The following is a 20,936-nucleotide window of genomic DNA, read 5'->3' on the forward strand; positions in this document are numbered from 1 at the left end:
GCAGAATAAACATGCCGTTTATTTTTAAACCATATTTTAGCATCACAAACAAAAGCATTGATTAGTGTGAGATTCTTAGATTTAATAATGCTTAAGCTAGAAAACGTTTTCATATGTGCACACCAAGAATAAGTGAAAATGCTGTCTTTGAATGTGTGCGTGTGTGTGTGTGTGAGAGAGAGAGTGTGAGTGTGTGTATTCTCACCAAGCTTCACAGTTTGGTATGGTCTCCAGCTTAGTCTCCTGGGATTTCAATCTCCGGCGACTCTCATCTTCTCTCCTAATAGTGAGACTGGAAGGTAGTAAAATGGCACTGAGAAATAACAGTTGTGCCCGAACCTTTTTGGCCTGGCCACACGCATATGCACACGCACACAGATACACGTGATTATGAAGGGACAAACATTTCTAACACATACAGTACGCCCTCCAACTCACCCTTATTATTGTACACATACACATGCTATTTATCACACAGAGATGTTAAAGCATGTGTAGTGCTGCAATCTTGGGTCATGGAATAGACCTGGGATTTTCATCTCATGCTGGGTGCTTGCATAGCAGCTAATAATCTAATAAATGACCTGAAAGTATTACAGCATCATTTTGGCAATGATAAGAGAAAAAAAATATATATATTAAAAAAGTCAGATGTTTCAAAATGAATCAAGTGAGATATGTTTTTACATTCGTATTCATTAATCTGTAATAATTCAGTAAATACTTCTTCCATCCCAAATACTTGCCGTTCGTGTCGCCGTGACTAAATTTTGCCCATGTGATTTGTGGTCTGTTATATTAAGTAAAAATGCATGCAAATACATGGCTATACTAAATCATCACATTCCCACATAGGCCTTCTATATTACAACTAAATATATATGTTTCTGCTTTGAACATGCTGGATGGTTTGCTGTAACACTGTGGTCTTCAAATCTGTTTCTATTACTGACTTTCTTCTGCTGGGGACCACAAAGCCTGCCAGCAGAAATGCACTGAGCTAGTCAGGCTTATTGGCTGCAAAACCTCAGGCCCTGCTTCAGCATGTGGCCACGTGCTGCTAACACCACACTGCGGTCCACCACTTACACCTAACACAGATGTGTGTAGCCTGGCTAGGGTGCTAGATCCCCCAGTTGCTGCTTTATGCTATCGTTTATGGGAAGCCTGTCAGAAATAGATCTTGAGAAGCTCTGTTATTACGCAGTAAATGCATTCCCAAATGGCTAACAATATACGTGTGTGTGTGTGGGTGTGAGTGTAAGTGTGAGAAAGAGAGAGAGAGAGAGAGAGAGAGAGAGAGAGAGAGAGAGAGAGAGAGAGAGAGAGAGAGAGAGAGAGAGAGAATCAGTGAATATGAATATCCCACAGAGCTCTTGGTAGAAACGAGAGCAATCTTAATCACAGTTGCTCTTTAGGTTCAGAGTACAGAAGCACTAACACACACACGCACACACACACACACACACACACGCACATGCACGCACACATTCAGTAACACGTAAAAGAACAGCAACACTTATGAAATCAGTTATAAAGAGGAAGTAGCTAGAAAGCTCCATATGACAGAAAAAAGGAATAACAAATCAAGGAAATATGATTCATTGAGACTACCAAGCAAAATGCAAAATGCAAATTTCTAAAATTGAGCTGAGGTTTTAGATATATTCAATACATTACACATTAGCTGTACATCCTCAAATAAGCAGTTGAATGTAAGCCCTATAATGAGAGAGTGAAATTGGTGTATGGTTCATACCAAGAGCAGCTACAGCAGCAGCACCAGCAGAAGCAGCAGGCGTTGGGTCTCTGTGTAGGGGGCGAGTGCTGCGTCCGGCTCGGGGACATCTCGCTCCGTGCCATCGGAGACTCGCGTTCTGCTGGGACAGGACCTGTGTACTGAGACACACACAGTAAGGTACCTGGACAGCATGCACACGCAGAGCAGTGTCTAAGAGTGTGAGTCCACTACCAAGAACCATTCAGCTATTTGCTTTTAATCAAATATATCCAAGTATACTGTCCTTGAATCAATTTTTCAAATTTATTGTGACAGTATATTTCATTTCATTCTGTTTCATATATACATATATATAAAATACCACAAAAGCAAAGCTTTTTACAACCATTGGGTCTTATATAAGAACCTTTCTACTGCTAACCAATAAAATCCTTCATTTTCATGCCACTGGACTATTAGTCAAATCCTAGTTTTATCTGTTCAATTATTAGCGTGTGAAAAGTACCAAAAACAGCAGAGTCGGTAAATCTGTCCCTGAACATAAACTATCTGAGTGAGTGCCATAGAAAGCAAAGGAAACCAGACGACATAATGAGTCACTCGGTTGTGCCATGAGGCGACAGCAAGGCCTTCACCACCACACACGTCCACCCACGGAAATGCCAAAGCGTGCCAAAAGACACAACACAATACACATCACAATACTTTAAAATAGTGCTGCCAGACTTCAGATGTGAAAAGACAGGGGAGTTGGATGAGGGGATCGAGACAATAGAGGGGGTGTTGAGCAACCGTACAATATGTTATCAATATGGACTTTAATGCAACTTTTACACCATGAATTAAAAATTCTGAACCATGTGGTGGGAGCAGATTTTAAAACAAATTATTATAAAAGCACATTTTATTCTCATCTACACTAAAGAACCATACGTATGTGGACATCTGATTATCACATCCATACAGTATGTGAGCCTTCACCAAACTATTAGCACAAAGCTGGAATCACACAACTGACTAGAATTTGCTTAATGAAGTTTAAATAATGTTTTTATTTGCCAGAATGTCATAACAAGCTTCCATCTTATGTTTCTGGTCGTTTTAAACAAAGGGAGAGCAGCTGGACGATGGTGGTGAGGTTGAAAGGCTGTGTGTCACATGTGTGATACTGTGTGTGTGTGTGTGTGTGTGTGTGTGTGTGTGTGTGCGTGTGTGTGTGTGTGTGTGTGTGTGTGTGTGTGTGTGTGTGTTTGAGTGAGTGAGAGAAACACAGTGAAAAGGTTAGAATGGCACTTTATCTATTTGAATGAAGTGAAAAGCACATTTCCAGTTAGACTTGACATTTAATCATACAGCCGATATAATCAAACTTTAAAACTTTGCATTTGTTGATAGGAATCATGTGATTGTTACATAATGCTACCAACAAAGAAGGGAAAATAAGGCAGTTTGCAGGGACAGTGATATTTTGCAGAGCTCAATATCACCAATACTGATTATTCCAATATATTGTGACTCATAGTTTGGAGGAATTGCTAGACCGCATGTTCTTTATCCTCCCTTAATTCTTTTAAACCATTAATAGTTTTCCATAATCACTCTTTATTATTCGATGATGAATGATTCAAGATAGTGTGGTGCTAGGACATATGGGAACATGTTGTTGCTCTAATCTAGTTTAGCCTTGGCTGTGTTTATACCCTGGACAAAGTGGGAGTAGAGACAATAAATTCGTTCGGCAGTCGATGAAGTTGTAGCGTTCCAAAAAGGGTCCGGCTGCAGATGTGCGCTCTGTGCCGCATGCCCTCTTGCTGACGTCACGTGTGTGTCCTGCCACTGCTCAGCTTAATGATGTAAATATTTACTGACTAGTTTTACATTCACTCATGTACGTGGTTAAGTTCCTGCATTGTTTCATGAGTGACAATGCAGAAACGGTAGCTTTAAAATTGTGTAGTTATATCGAGTTCTTAACACGGATATAGTGAAAATGTGATTAAACCAACAATGAAAAAAAGAACATGGGGCCAGATGTTTGTACAATGTTTCAGGAGACACACTGATAAGTTGAAAAGCTTTGAATGCTTGAATTTAACAACTAAATTATTAACAGTGAAGCTCAGGCTAGGAAGGTCAAAAAGCAGAGCTTGGGGAAGTTTCTACTGTACTAAATATGAAAAACTCATGTCATAACATGAATATGGCTAATATGACCTTTTATTAGTAATGAGCATACTTGAAAAAGTTGTTATGGAGTAAACTAGCTTTTGTTAGGGTGCAAATTAAACTGTATTCCTGTGTGTTATAATTATAATAATGTTGCCCAAGCAAAGGAACGTTTATTTGCTTATTAAACGTTTATTTGCTTATTAAATATTAAAAGATACTGTGCTCACGGTTGCCAGATCTGTGTCCTGTTTTTAAGTTTCCTTAAAGTGGTATTTTGCGGATGTCTAAAATTATCTTGCATTATTACACATTTTGTCCTAAATAACAATATCTCTAATTAAAAATAACCCAAACTCTATCTGCACCAGCAGTTGAAAATTAATCCAATACTGTAGGTAAATACTGCCTTCACAGCTCCAGGCAAAACACACATGACTTTAATTTACACCCAGGTTTGGCAATTGGACAAAAATACCATGCAAATCTGGCCACTGCTAATTTCTCAAACTTAAGGACATTGCACAGAATATGTCATTTCCCGTTCTTACCACTTTCTTTCATTGATTTCTCATTTTTCTGCAATAGGAGACAAGTGCACATTGCAAACTTTTAGGTTTGCATTTGGTTTTGTAAACATCATGTAAAGTTGTTTTTTTTGTTTTTTTGTTTTTTTTGCAGAATTGAGCACATCAGGATCTAAAAATGCATCCACATGTTTTCTCAGCTCCGGTGTTATTTTAATTTTCCAAAGAAGCTCAGCCATAATTCTCTTTTCTAAAACACATTTAGTCCCAAATGGAAGGGCCCGATGCCTGTCCAGTGACCATCACTAATACCATCAGAGTAGCATGACATCCACAGCTACACACCTACACACAGAGGACATCGTGTGTGTGTGTGTGTGTGTGTGTGTGTGTGCGCGCGCATGTAAGTAAGCAACAGGGAACTAGAGAGTGTTAAAACAAAAGTGCTTTGTTGCTTAATGACCTGATGAGAGTATAGAGGCATATTTAGATGAATGGAGGAGCTCTATAGACCCAAACACACACACTGCCTTGTTACAGTGAAAGGATCTCATAATGAAAGCTCTGGCCAAACCAACAAGCCTTAAATTGTAACAACAACCCTCTGTAACTGAGGACAATACAAACACTATCATATTCCTTTGCATGGCTGCACCGCCATGAGCTGAAACAGTGAGGGGAAGTGTGTGTGAGGGTGGAAGGAAGTAGACATTTATCCTGTGAAGGACCAAATAATTGTTCGCAGATATACCATGTGATAGTCGCCACACGTTCCTCTCACTGGGAATATCACCACTACAACACCCAGCTTTTAAAAGGTGATGACACTTTAGTGTGTCCTTCCTTTCCATTAAGCCTTTCAGAATTCAGTGAGATCTAATGCCTTCTCATCGTATTGATCCTGGATATGAGAATGACTATTATTATTTCTATTTCTGTGGATTGTAATTATTACTGCGAGGGTTCTTGGCTAATTAAATTGCATGATGTATTTCAAATACTACCTCACAAATTTTCTCCAACAATTTCACACAATAAGTAAAGTGACACTGTCTTTTGACTCATTTGTAAGCTGAAATGGCTAAAAGTGTGTGTTTGCAATGCAATGCAAGTAGCAACAGGTTTTGTCATAACTGTGAGAAGACAGGAACAAGTGAAAAGAAACTCTCCTCTTCATTTCCCTAATGCTCTACTTCCTAATCAGAAGAACAACTGTGTAAAGTAGGAATTATGTTTACGAGTACGATTCCTCCATAAGTACGAATGCTTATGATTTTGCACTTCGGTTAACGTTGGGGTTTAAGCAAAGAGATGTGTGTTGGTTGAATGTTTACAGAAGGAACGAGCACTTTCCTCTCCAAATTTCGCTTCATGACCTTCCCACTCCCCGCTTTTCAGCATGACATAATGCAGTTTCAGCCAGCGGACAGTAACACGGGATATTTTTAGCTCTTGGCAGCCCTGTATCCCTCCTGTCTGCTCTTCTTTTGTTTCTACTCAGTGCTGTGTCTATTTTCTTCTACAGGGTTCAGTAGGTGTACGCATCTGTTTAATCTACATCAACAGGAGAGTTAAGCCGTTGTGTGTGTGAGAGAGAGGGAAAAACAGGGGAGAGTTAAGGTAGTTCAGGCGTGACAACACACTGCACACTTCACACACACTGTTAATGCAAATTAAAAAAAATTAAAAAAAAGAATCAAAAAAAGAAAACTTGTTTGTCCCTGGTGAGTTTACCTCTGGAGAATCTTGGCTCCAGAGACATCAACAGACTCCTGTGATTTGCCTTTTTTCAGCCTTGACAATCTACTTCCATTTTAAAGTTGACGCATGTAATGGCAATAAAATTCATTATTTATTAACGGTATGTTACGAAGCACACCGCGGAGCTACTGTACGTTTGAGGGAAAATGCAACTGCATCTGACCATTGCAGTATAGGAGGACATGGCATTGGAATGGTAACATAATTAAAGCTTTTGAATTCATCTTTTTGCTTTGTCTAACTGCATTGCCAGTTAGTTAGCGCTAGTTCAACTTAATGGGTTGAAATTTGAAGAACCGGATCTGGCATGTACGAACTAGGACTTGAGTGTTTTCACAATTTTAAACACAATTGTCGCCCTGAGATCAAACTCGTTCACATAGTCTTTGCATATTTTCTTTATAAACAATGGCCTGTATTATGCAGTATTGGGTAGCGGCATAGCCACAAGTAGTGAAAATATTTTGAATCAATTAATAGTTAACAAACCTGGAGACCTGTGGCCTGTGATATTACAAAAAAAAACAACATATCTATAATATACTGCATGTAAAATGATATACCGTGTATGTTTTGTTTCTACTCTCATCGATTTCACAGGATGATGACTAGAAACGAAACTTACAGTTTCCAGTTTAAGAGTCAAAACCAAATCTTTGGTGTTGATTTTACGTACTCAAACGATTTACCAGGTGCAATCATGACAAGCAAAATCTATTAGACGTTTAAGGTGCATCGAACCAGTGGCAAGAATTGTACAGAAATTCCAACCTTATGTTAATTTGGGTGTCTGATTTGAAAAAGGAGTGAACTTAAGCACGGTATATTCCCAAGCTTTGACAGTAGGTCTGATAAATACATTTTTTACAATTAACAAATTAACACAATTTTCATACCTCCAACATAATTTGAGCGTGTATAAAATCAAATGCAAACGCTCACAATTACTTTTTTATTTTTTTTTTTACACAAAGCTTTAGAAAGACACCGCTGAGCTATTCTACCTAGCATGTGTTAATTGCCTAAATTTAGTTGGAGTTTCGGTCAGTACCAACATACTTGTGAGATTTTACAGTGTAATTGTTATAAGTTAAATGTATTTCGAAGAGATCACACTAGCTACATAATTGTAATGTAGAAAAGGGTTTAAATTAGATTTAGGATAAGCAGTGAAATCATGTTTTCTTGATAAATGTAATATTTCCATGTAAACTAAACATAATTTTTTTATCTGACCGAACACATTTCTTTTTTTTTCCCGTGTACTGTATTGTAGGTAATCATATTTTGTTAGGGTATTTACTATATATATAGTTCACAATATTCAAACATTCTCTCAAATCAGAATGACACAGTTATATAGTGTATATAGTTTCTCAATTATTCAGATCGACACTGATTAGAAATAAATAAAATCTCTGAGCAAAAAAAAAAAATGTGTGTGTATTTCTCACCATCTGAACATGCTTGTGTGTAGCCAGATATGCTGAACAGCTAAGCCACTTCTCATCTTATTAACCCTCCCTCCAAAATCCTATTAGAATAGATTCGGTCAAGCTTGGCAACCCAAATGCTGCCTCAGTTGACCCAAAGAACAGCAGAAAAAAATAGAAAGCACATTCTTGTCTGAGAGAGAGAGAGTTGGGGGGAGGCACATGGCAGCTGGCTGGGCCTTTTGTCTCTTGATGCTGTATGTTTAAAGTGCAATATGACTCTCACTCAGGGATTTTAACCAATTAAGCAGTTAGTTGAGAAGTAATCTGTGTGATTACTCTTCCATTCTTTCAGTCTTAGATCAACAGGACTTAACAGAATCCGATCAGGGACAAACTCCCAGCCGAGTCAATGTTGGGGTGGGGGGTTGTGGCGGCACTTACAGTCAGAGTGCAACACAATCTGACGGAAATCTGTAACATCTATAAATGTGCTAAATACCCAGAAACTCGTAACATGATGGTGGAATATTATCTAGAACGGCAAACAGGAATTACAGGAATGACGTTCTTGTAAAGGCCCAGTGACAGACAACTCTAGACAAGTTCAAAGCACATTCTCACCAGCTCTTCTGAAGTTCTCTCATACATACTTGACTCGTTCAGGGAATTTGCTAACAAGTGGCTTGGATTTCCAAAACGCGCCTGAGTGCCTGATAAGAGAGATGCATGGTGTGGTGCGCCAGGAATAGACCCTGATACACCGAGCTAGACAGGTCAGGTGCTCTCATGCTGTTGGAGATTCTTCTAAGCTAGTCCCTGCACCAGACACAAAACTCTACTTGAACATGAAATTAGTCACAAATTTAAAAAAACCCCCCAAAAAACAGTTTTTGCACCACTATAGAAGTAGAGATACCCAGAAGGGACACATTAGGGGACATATGAAATCGAGGAAATTATGCAACAAAGAAAACATCGACACACAGTGACAGGAATAAAGCCAGCGAAGAAGATACTTTGCTTTGAACCATAGTAGAGACTTTATTTCACCTAGTGCCCCTAAACACAAGATTACACACATAAAAGTTATGCATATTTAGTGTAGACTCACATGCTTATTTAATAGACATAGGCCTAGTTTTGGAAGGAGATGTATAGAGCAGAGTAAACCGTCATCTCCTATTACAGATACTCAGTAAAAAAAGTTTCAGACTACTACAGGTTTAGCTCAAAGGCTACTACAGTTTCTGTCACGCCTTGTTTTATTCTTGGGTGCGGAAATCGAGCGGGAAGTAGCTTCCTGAGGCGGTTCCTGAGGTTAATTGTGTACATTTGTGCTTTCAGCCAGGAGTTACTGTAAACTGTAAGAAAAAAGTGCTATGGTCTAGTAAACGACATTCAGACAGTCAGTGTTTCAGACCGACCAGTGTATTGATAATGACAGCCATGGAATGGATCAGTAGTACTCAGTTGAGCATTTTCTTGAATTTGTGCACCTTCGAGGGTTGGCACATAATGCATTTTCAGTTTCATTCCCAAAGTGCAGGTTGCCATTGCTTAAATAATCTGAGCCTGTAACCCCCGACAGCATAGTGACACAAAACTCAATACTGTGTGATCTATTCAAAACAGACAGAATCCTTCATAGCCTCCATATGGAGCATTTATTTTCATCGTAATACCTGGGTTTCTCAACACAAATGGGGATTTAACTCTATAATAAAAAACTACAAGGCTACATGGATTAATGATGTGGAGGCCATGGCATGTCAATTTTCACTCCTCAGGTCCGTGGCCTGTTTCTGTAAAGTGTAATGTTAATAAGCTAATAAAAGTAAAACATAACAACTTAAAATTGACTTGTGAATAGGGAAATAAAATGTAAGAGTAATTCACTATATCATATAAACTTTATAAACTAGTTTCTCCAATATTATATAGTTTTGTTAGTTTTTTTTGTGATTTTTGCTGCCAAAAATAAATTTTTTTCCATGCAACTTTCTGAAGCAACTAAGCATTACTGTGGATTTTTTGTTTTTGAGAAAAATTACTTAAATTGCCAAAATTCTAAGCACAAAAATGCATCTTTTACCTACAGTAAATCATTGTTATAGCAGAAAAATACTGAAAGTAATGCTAAAGTAAGGAGTGTAAATAAGTGTAGCGTGTTATAGAAATTCGATAACATGATGTAAACTGAGCTTTCGTGTGCTTCGAGGTGAACAGCAGCAAAGATACGTATTGAACTTCCTGTATAATGAAGTATCCCTGAAAACATTTGTATTTATTTTAGATTTTATTTAAGATGTTCGTGGCTAGGACGCTTCAGAAAGACAATGGTTTGTTGCATATTATGAGCTACAGCACTGTTCATTTCTGGAGATTTTAAAGCTGCAGACACCCCGTCGTCCAACAGACATTTAAATCGTCCAATTATATCTAGTTACTACAGACCAGTTATCTAGCTACTATCATCCGATTCTATTGTCACTTGTCCAAGGCTAGTTATAAAAAAAAGCAATGTACAGTTTACGAACCTGCAGGTTAATATAATGCCAGCTACAGCCAGTATAAGGCCTCACACTTTATATGCACTTCAGCCATGATTGAGATGTTTGAATAATCCATGTACAATAATGTAATCATATCATGTTGTATGTGAGAAGCAAACATGAACTGTAGATGAAGAAACCCTGATGTACTCGCTTGTACTGTGAATTTATAGCTGTTTCCAGGTACACATCCCCACTAACCAATCCGGAGGATGGCATGCAGCACCGTACTGTATATATGCACTAAGGCACAGTTATTGCTCTGAGTTATTGCTACAGTTATTGTTATGAGGACAGCATATAAGTTCTTGAGTGTATCCGTGGCTGCCATGCTTACTCATAAATCTCTGCGACACAGATATGCAAACATGTTACTACACAGAAGTATAATACATTAGCGTGACCCCATCTAAAGATGAAATGAAACCTCTGTGAAAACCACAACAGTGTTATAGTCTTTTTTACAGCACCTAGGCATGTGCAAATGGCAAAGTTTCCAACATATTTGTTCATATTTGTATGTATCGTTCCAGAATTATTTAGAATTATCTATGGGTTTCAAAAAAATTGAATTCCGGTATTAACAACGGCTCACACAGAGATGAGAGAAAGACACGCACATGATGCAATGAAACATAATGAATACACGCTGATCAAAACCTGGGTGACATGGACAAGGTTAAATCATGAGTTAGAGAGATTTGGCCTCTGCCCACAGCAGAGTAAGCGAGCAACAGGAAGAGAAAGGAAGTGTTGTAACTGGCCCGATGTTGTAAGCGACACATGGGCGTGTGTGAAACCTTGTGAGTCAGCCTCGTCTCTTCCTCTTTCTGCCACTCTGTGGAGCACAGCAAACGATAAGCATAAAGGCTACATGAAAACATGTCCTTAGTGCATTTTTTCTGTACAAAAATGAGCCAGATTTTTTTTTTTGGACAAGCCTTTAACTTTTGTGTAAGTTCTGTGCAATTTTCAGAAACGCTAGAAAACAGCAGCATGCCTCCTTTGGAGGGCTGGTGTGCATTCAGCAGCACAAAGTTTGTGTCTAAAAGTGTTTAAAAGTTTAAAAAACACACAATTTCACAGTATATCCTGGTTATTATTATTATTTTACTGTATTTGGTGAATCCAATAATGGAGTGGATGTAAAAGAGAGAAGTGCAGAGTCCTTTAGTGCATCATGCCAATGTGATGCGACGATTTCCTGTCTTACCCAAACCTTGAGTCCCTCTTCTTACAGCACAATCCAGAAGTCGGAGACCGTCGGGGGTAAAAGGTTCAGGACCATGTGGGCATATGAATACAAATGAAAACAGCAAGTTCTGAGATGTGATGTGAAGTAAGTGTTATGCAATTTTTTTTCCCATCCACTTCACCTTATATGGGAAGGAGCATGTGCAGAGTAAACAAATACACTAATACAGTTTTATTAAATTTACTCCACATGAGGCTCTCAGTGGTGAACTCGTGGGGTCTCTTCCTTCTTTTGACATGAAGGCTCATCACTACTTTCCATCCCATCCCCTTTTTCCACACTGTTTTTTCAACTCAGCTATTATTCACCTCTGAGTGCAAGACAGAGAAGTGGCATTTGAGCATGCAAAATTATTTAATTATGGCATATCTGAAAACCTTCCTAGCCCCCAAAAGACAGCAACATCTTCCCATGGTATCCCACTGCTTTCTTGATGTTATTTCTAGCCATCACCAGCTGTATCATTATTGGTTTCCCTTCATGTTCTCCCTTTGGACTTTTTATATTCTTCTCCAGACAAAAACTTGAAATAAGCCTCTGTGATATCTTAAGAAGAGTAATCAAATATACATTATAGGAACATACTACAGAATACTCAGTAGATAAGCACATTTCCTGTTTATAGAATCACAGTTTTTGTCTATAGAAGCAAATATTTGTCTTCAGAATCATCTTTGCTATCTATAGAATCACATTCTGTGTCTATGGAAGCACATTTCATGTCTATAGAAGCACATTTTTTTCTACAGAATCACACTTCTTATTACTCCTCGCAGTGCACCTCAAACTCTCAGATCTACCAGCACTGCTCGCTTGGTCCCACCATCTCGCAGGGTAAGAGGTCATTATATATCAAGACTCTTCTCTGTTCTGGCACCGAGGTGGTGGAATAACTTCCTCTAGATTTCTAAACAACTGAGTCACTGAAACACTTAAACTAGCACTTTTTCCCCTTTTTGTTTTATGTGTAAAAAAAAAAAAACCTGAACAGAGTCCTAGACTGATGGTATTCTAAATCCGTACCCTAGTGACCCAGTGTTAATTTATTCACTGATAGAGTTTTTAAAGCACTTTACTAAGTCTCTCTGGATAAGGACGTCTGCCAAACGCCATAAATGTAAATGTACAAAAGCAATTTTGTTGATAATAGAAGCACACTTCTACTCTATAGAAGCACACATTGTCTACTGAAGCTTAATTTTGTCTATAGAAGCACAAAACCCTAAGTAGGAAACATGCAAAGTTCATGTGATATAGATATGTTGTGTTTTACCCTTCACAGTAATGCGACCCACTGCCATCCAAGTATGTATCTCTGCAGCCTACAGCCAGCTCTAAATGAGCTACATATGGAACGGGTTAGTGTAAGGGTCATTGAAGGTAGAATCATCCTCTGCAGAGTTTAGAGCTAGCTTCAGGCTGCAGAAATTTATGTCTCACATGATCTGGTTGAAAGAAAGTTTTACTAGGCGGAATAATTAGTGTGCGCAGGAACACACAGGTATGTAATCATAAACTGCTCTGTTTATGACACGCAGTCACATCATAGATACTGTAAGCATGATGAGATGAAATAAAGAACATGAATCTGAATAGAATATGTATTTCTTATGTGCCATGTACTTCACTTAAATTACATTAGCTACCTTATTATTATTATTATTATTATTATTATTATTATTATTATTATTATTATTTTACCTACTCAATTAGGGTTCATTTAAGACATGGGACTGGGCAGCACACTGAAACTTTTACTTGCCTGCAGTGTCAGCTAATAAATTTATGATTTTCCATCACTTACACATTACACCATATCCTGTTCAGTGAAGCCAATACCGAAGCTGATGGAAATAAAGAGCGTAATAAAGATATTAAAGAGTGCAATAAAGATACAACAGAAACAACAGTAGATCATCAAATAGATAATCCACATAACCCCCCCCCCCCCCAAAAAAAAACAAAAACAAACAAACAAAAAAAAACAAACATGTGACGACTTATCCATTTTAGGACAAATAGGTCTTACAGTTAATTAATGTGCCCTAACATTTGGATTCTAAAACTATTAGCTTCGTTTTACAATAAAAGATGCCTTTTTTTAATTACATTTTTTTTCTATGTGGACATCAGCCAAATGTCCCTCACAAGATTTAAACAGTCTGATTTTCTATCCTTGTGGGGAAATTATGGTCCACACCAAATATTAAACACACACACACAAACCATGACAAGCACTATATATAGTATCAACATGTGAAATGAATTGAAATTCAATTTGGCAAGCATGGCTAAATGCTGAAGGCATCAGTCTCTTGGGCCACATGGAGACAGAGAGCTGGAAGTGGGAGGACTGTAAAAACATCACTCTCACTCAGTCTGGATGGGGTGCTGTGAATATCATGTGTCAGTGCTAAAAAACTTATACCAGTATTCCTTGTCCTGGTGTATGTGCTGTTTTTTTTCACACTAATCACGCTACATCCCAGTCTTTTAAAAAGGCCGTTTCAACAATTTAGCTTTACCTTGCAATAGTCAGCACATAATGCTTACAGTCAACACTACAATATCGGTCAAATATTACTGTCCTGTAATGGGAGCTATACGGAAATAAATATAAAATGTCTTTTGTTCCAGCAGATGTGGGCAAATGTACTGTATGTGCTGTATAAATATCCCTTTATGATCATATGGCCCTCAAACCAGGTCAATTTCGTAAAGATTCGTTTATTTTGTCATTTGTTCTAAATATCGCAAAACTAAGCTTGTCAGCTTGAAAGGCATGAAGTAAAAAATTAACCAAGGTGGAATTCAACAACTCAACAAAGATTTTAAGCATTAAAGTTTTTTTCATTTTTTTATACCTTTATATTTTTCAGCAACATGGAGAACCAGAGAAAAACTGGTCCATTAGAAACTGTGTGTTCCCAAGTTTTAAATCACACTAAGAGTTTTTTTTTTTCTCATGAAACAAATGCTCAGTCAAACTCACATTCACATAATGGTAACTTGATTTTCTTCACAAAAGTCACAAACGGCTCTGAAGCAATCTGGAGTTTCTGAGAGTGTGAAAGATAGAGTGCAACCAAATGATGCAATGCAAACTTCACATTGACATGCAACACACTAAATTTGGAAATGTCACACAAAATGTGAATCTCAGGTTGGCCTCGAGCTCTTCAGCCTCACCCCCCAAGGAAACAAAGTCATTTCCTGTTCTGCATGCACACAGGGACAGCTTGATCAACACTGTAACTCATATATTGCTCACCTTAACCACATCCGTTTGTATGACAGATGGCCTGACAGACAGGATGCTTTCAATGTAGTTATTTTTTTTTTTACGTTTCAGGACAAAATCTTGGCATTAGAAACTGCCAAGGAGGTGAAAAATGCCCTTTTTAAATAGATGGACACAAACAGAAGCGCATGATCATGTCTTACTCTCAACGACAGCAGAATTTTGACAATCTGTGGCAATTATTTTTCAAAAGAAATAAAATAATCATTTTATAACTCAAATTCAGACAGCTAACCAAGAGAGCTCCTTTTAGAGAACGAAAAAAAAAAAAAAAAAAAACAGAGCAGAGTGCCAACAAAGTGACCAGACCGACATCTATGACCTGGCATTAGTCACGAGAAACTATGACTAGTCACGTCTCCCCTGGGGACAAGAGAGAGAGAGAGAGAGAAACACAATATAATGCTATAAAATCTATTTTCATCTCACATCCCTCAAACACTCTGCACTGGTTGTATATCCATGCACTGGGCACTTTATTAGGAACACCTGTACACCTACTCAGTAATGCAGTTATCAAAAATCATGCAGATAAGGTCCAGGAACTTTGCATAATGTCCGCCTCAACCGTCAGAATGGGAAAAGAGGTGACCTCAGTGATTTTGACCGTGACATATTGCATGGGCTGGTCTGAGTATTTCTACTCTGCTGAGTATTTTCTAAACTAAGAGTTTAATCAGAACGGTGCACTGAAGAAAGAAAGAAAACAAACACAGCTGGTGAACGACAATTCTGTGGATAGAAATGCCTTGCTGATGAGACATAGCAACTCATAGAACCACTCTGAACAACTGTGTCGAGCAGAAACGTATCTTAGACTCTAGAACACATTCTGTCAGCCATGAAGAAAGCTGAGGTTGCGGAAGGGACAGACTCACAAAAAAATGATGTAGCCTGGTCTGATCAACTTTGATTTCTGCTGAGGCTCATAGATACTAAGGTCAAAATGCAGAGCCAACAGCATGAATCTATGGCCCGAGCCTGCCTTGTGTCAACAGTCCAGGCTGGTGTGGGTAGTGTAAATGGTGTAAGGAATGTTTTCGTGGTGCACTTTGGGCTAATTAATACTTATCAATAATGAAAGTCATAATAATAATAATAATAATAATAATAATAATAATAATAATAATAATAATAATAATAATAATAATAATAAAAAAAGGCATACTTTTCAGGTTTCGCTCATATTGCCGTAACAAGAAAATTCAATGTTGCTTTTGGCACCTTAATATTTCTATCCTGTTGAGTGTAGGATGACCGAATCCAAGATGACTGCACCCTCATCCACAAGGAACAAGGGCTTACTGAATGGTTTGATATGGATAAACACGATGTAAATCATATTCTATGACCTGCACAGTCAGCAAATCTCAACTCAACCTAACACAACATTAAACAATAATTAAAGCACCAAGTGAGGGAATATCTTTTGGAACAATGATGTTTATCCCTGCAGTTCCTACTAAGGGAATCTGTGGCAAGACTCGCTGAAGTGACCAGCACCTTACTTTATATTGCATTATGTTGATTTTTCCTTTTATTTCCATCTGCATTTACACACACACACACCTATATGTGACAACCTAAGAGATATGCAAGATAAATGCAAGATATGCGACCTGGGCCGAGCGCTTAAGAGCTGTCTGCTGGCTTCACTTAGTTCTACACACACATACACACGCACAGGAAGAATGTCTGTCTGGTTGTCTGTTTTTACATCTAAATCTTGCTTTACTCTAACTTTATCCAGATGCCATGCCTGACTGGGCATAAATCATGTGACTAACTCTGAGTTTTATCCCACACTCCCACTCTATACTCTTATACTTCTCTCCCTCACTCGTTGCCGTACCTACAGAACGATGCAGGTTCGAATTCCAGCTGTGGGAAATGTCCACTGTGTCGTCTGAGAGTCTCTAACGTTGGTGCTTAGTTACAGTTTCACTAAAAGTATTTGTATGTGAAAACCAGACCAAATATATCAGAGGACTTCATCTAGCTTCTAGCTCTAAAGGTACATATCAGCAGACTCAGGCGTTTGACGATTCAGTTCACAATACGCTGCTCCCATGTTCATGACAATGACAATAATGGAGATGGATCAGCATGCTAGGTATGAGGTGCAAATATCTTTAAACATACTGGTACGCAACAGCCGTCATTATGTTTAAAAGTATTAAACAAATATTTACTTGAAAACTGACTGAAAATGTCAGGAGTAATTTATAGTCAGGAGAAATGAGCAGTGTGCATGCACCACAGAACCATAAGTATGTGGACACCTGAGCATAATATGTGATCCTTTCTCAAACCGTCACCACAACGTTTAAAGCCTACAATATATACATTAATGTCAAATTAATATCTATACGAATTTACTTGCTGTAGCGTACAAATTTGAATCACTGTAGGTAAGGAGTCGAACAGTGACAGTGTCCCTGCACAAAGTGAGGTCCATGAAAAGACACGGATAGTTAAGGCTGGTGTGGAAGATATCTAGTAGCTTGCACAGAGCCCTGACCTCAACCCTACTGAACACCTTTGGGATAATTTGGAATGCTGACTGCACCCCAGGCCTCCTCACTCGACGTTAGTACCTGACCTCACTAACGATCTAATGGCTGAACAAGCAAAATCCCCACAGCCAGGCATCAAAATATTAAATCAGGTTATTAAACCAGCAAAAAAAAGAGAATCTGTAAATCTGTAATGGGATGGGTCCACAAACCTTTGGCCTTTTAGCGTATGCTATGACTTCTTTGAACAGACCCGTACTTGAGATGTGCACTTTTCAGAGCATAAGCATGTTCCTTATATTCTTGTATACATCAACAAAAACACTGTGAACGATGCAAACAGAAGGGTGTGCGTGTCAAAACTAATTTAACATGCATGTATCTGTATGTGTATGTGCATCATCAGCATAACACACAACACACAGTCGAGTCATACAGAAATTCCCAAAAACTGCCACCACTGGACAAAAAAGAGGAAACAACCACTGAAGAAACAACCTCACACAACCCCAAGCAGCAGCAGGCGAGCGAGAGCGGCGAGTTACCAGAATGTCCATCATGGCTCGGCGGATGGCAGCCGACTAGTTTTACAATCCTCAACGTTGTTAAAAGCCTGGACACATGCATGTCATCCCCCCGCAGGCTGCGGACCTCTCCTTCACAAACACGTGCGCACACACACACACAAGCAATGATGTACAGGAACAAACACACGCACACACAGAGGAAGAAAAAAGAGAAAGAAAGGGACAGTGCTTACTTCAAATGCATTGAGTTTGAGTGCTTATGCATTATTCAGTACATTTGTGTTGTAAGAGATGCAATCAAGACTATAATTACATGAAGATGTTTTATAGTCAAAGACTTTTATCTAGACTGAAATTCTGAAAGAAAACCGAGTAAGTAGAAGTGGTACCAGGTCATAACTAACACTATACACAATAAAAAATAGACAAACTAGCCATAGTAAAAGCATGACAGTTAGCTTAAAATATCATATTTTTTTATAAATAACCATACAATCTCAATGTATCTAATTAAATACACATACAATGGAGATCAACCGTCTACACACTAGAGGTCTCCACTTAGATCCGAAAACCCGAGGTCCGACCCGAGACCAGAGTGGGTTCGGGTCTAAAAGTTTCACGTGTGACTCGGACACGTGTCGGGTCCAACTTGGGTCTAATTTTTTCGGGGTTGTCTCAGGTCGGGTCTTTCTTTAAAAAACAAATTATGCACGTCCGGTTCGGGTAAAAAGTGATTCGGGTCCCTTCAGGTCGGGTACATTTCTTTAGACCCAAGAAGACCTCTACTACACACCCCTGATAAAATGGCAGGTTTTTGAAATAAAACAAATAATATATAAAATAACAAAAACAAGATAAATAATTTCAGAACATTTTCCACCTTCAATGTGAAATTGCAACGTGTAAATATTGACTGAAAAACAAAAACGTTTCCTCAGAAACAGGAGAAAAAATGTCTGACCTCAGACATGTAAACACATCAGACTAGTAAAATATTAGTCATTACTTACTTTATTTATTCAACAATCCAAAAGAGTGAATTAAAAAATCATGAACGCACATAACAGCTCAACTATTGCCAATAAACAAACAAACAAACTAATATTGTAGGGAGATTTTAAACTCACTTTGACTCACTGAAAGGGATATTTTGCATTCAGCTGGTATCTAGCTGCAGTGTGAAAATCACACAATCCTATGTAGCTTAAGTGTGTTTCTGAATTCTTCACTATTTTGAATGTGAACTTCCTGATTGCTGCAGTGATCCCGTTAACCCAGAATGAAACAGTTGGGAAATCCTGTCTTAAAGCATGGGGGAGGGAAGAGAGAGAGAGAGAGAGAGAGAGAGAGAGAGAGAGAGAGAGAGAGAGAGAGAGAGAGAGAGAGAGAGAGAGAGAGAGAGAGATACTAGTATGACTTATGATAAACAGCATGCTTAGGAGAAGCACACTATTTTTAAACCCCTGTAGACTCTCCTGAATTAAGATAAAGACAAACATACTTTTTTTTAGAAGACGCAGTGGGGGTTTGATTACATTTAAAAGCTTGTTACACTTCACATAACATAAGTGCTATTGTCTGGTGTATTTTGCCGTCTGGTGAATTTATTGTTCGGGAAAACTTGTACTGAACGATGTGATACCATCCACTGTATCATTTCAGTTGTACTGTTCAGTCACTTGTAATACTCCACAGATATGGCATTTTTACTCCAGCTGAAGCGTCGTGCTTTCTGTCAGGGAATATGCTGAAATCAAGTGCTATTTTATTAGCCTTGTTAGTCTTATTGTTAAAATAAGATTTATTTGCAGTGATTATAGTGATAAATACAATTAGGACATGCAGCAATATTGGCCTTATATTAGACTCTGATTGCCATCTTCTCATTCTCATATCATTTTATTAACCTTTCTTGATGTTTATTATTTACTTTTTCAATTCTCTCTTGCTCTCATGTGACATTTTATTGCAGCTGATAGCAAGAAAACTGATATTTGTTGCCATTGTCTGTACACCGAGTTTCTTTTGACTTTGCAATTGTGTCAAAAGATGTCTGTTTAGACATTATTAAAACAAAAAAACAAAAAACACCATCTTCGTCAGTTTAATTCAACACTTACATAACATGAATTGTATAATATGAGTACTATGATAATATGAGTTGATGAAAACCAGCTTAGATAACAAATGTGCAATGAGAATTTTCCTGGATAAGAATATGAATGTCACAGACTTTGAATAAAGTCTTTCCCAAATTGAAAACAAGTGTATAAAAGATAAATACCGAACAACACTTGTGCAGGATCGGTAAATACACTAAATGTTTGTGGAAAACCACGTCTCGTTTATCGTTCTCTTAGAGTCGCAGTATACAAGTGAAGTTTCCAGAAAGACCAAGGTCACCACACGACCCCATCATAGGCCCTACAACTGTGCCATCAAGCAGTTACTCAACCATGCAGCCAAGTCTGTCCCTTGAGGAGGACATGCAGAGGGCACTGCAGCAATGGCACAGAGAACATCCACATTGGGCCAAGTGCTCGGGTACAAGCTTCCTTTATTCCCCTGAAACACCTGCCCTAATGACTCACTTACTGTAAACTGGTTTCAATGGCCAAGTGACCAATGGCAAGTGTTAGCCCAGAACTACAAGGTGAGCACTAACTGACACAGAGACCAGACTCTGCCTTACCAACCAGGAGACTGAGTATTGCCACCCAAGACATATGGCAACTCCATGCCCGTCAAACAACATGCCACCTAGCGAGTGGAGCCCACAGACACTGTTACATAGTTCCGTTGTTACACATATTACTGTTTAAAACCAGTTACAACCAGCCCCATAGCCACCAACTTTCCTTCTAATACTCTAGAGCCTCCACTCGACAATGAAAGCCAGCAATGGAAGGGATATAAGCCAGAAGTTCATGCACACAACATCCTTAACCAAAAGCTGTGTGACAAATTTCAGGTAAATCACCCTGACTGCCCTGGTTTATGCCCATAAATTAATACAACAATAATAACATAATTTTAATATATCATTTTAATCATTTTAGTAAAACATCATTTTACTAATTAGTACATAAATCTGTTAACAAGTTGACAAATACCCATAAATAGTAAAGCACAATTAGTCTTATTCGAACAC

The 20,936-nt window shown here is 38.3% G+C and overlaps 1 protein-coding gene across 14 annotated transcripts in view; it reads right to left on the reverse strand.

Moving 5' to 3' along the window:
- The window catches only part of rgs19 (regulator of G protein signaling 19), a 43,274-nt gene that overhangs the window by 14,018 nt on the left and 8,320 nt on the right, over window positions 1-20,936 (reverse strand). For 3 of the 14 annotated variants that reach the window (XM_027144661.2, XM_047806903.1, XM_027144660.2), the window contains exons 2-4: window positions 17,801-17,911; window positions 1,760-1,899; window positions 206-292 (exon numbers count right to left, since the gene is read on the reverse strand). In XM_027144661.2, the coding sequence (XP_027000462.1) occupies window positions 206-292; window positions 1,760-1,899; window positions 17,801-17,815 (242 nt within the window). In that variant the 5' untranslated portion in view covers window positions 17,816-17,911. Of the gene's footprint in view, window positions 1-205; window positions 293-1,759; window positions 1,900-17,800; window positions 17,912-18,912; window positions 19,059-20,936 lie in introns of those variants that run through there. The other 11 variants (XM_027144659.2, XM_027144665.2, XM_027144663.2 and 8 more) reach the window with 7 other exon arrangements.

The sequence above is a fragment of the Tachysurus fulvidraco genome, chromosome 23, assembly GCF_022655615.1.
Source record: "Tachysurus fulvidraco isolate hzauxx_2018 chromosome 23, HZAU_PFXX_2.0, whole genome shotgun sequence".
NCBI lineage: Eukaryota > Metazoa > Chordata > Actinopteri > Siluriformes > Bagridae > Tachysurus > Tachysurus fulvidraco.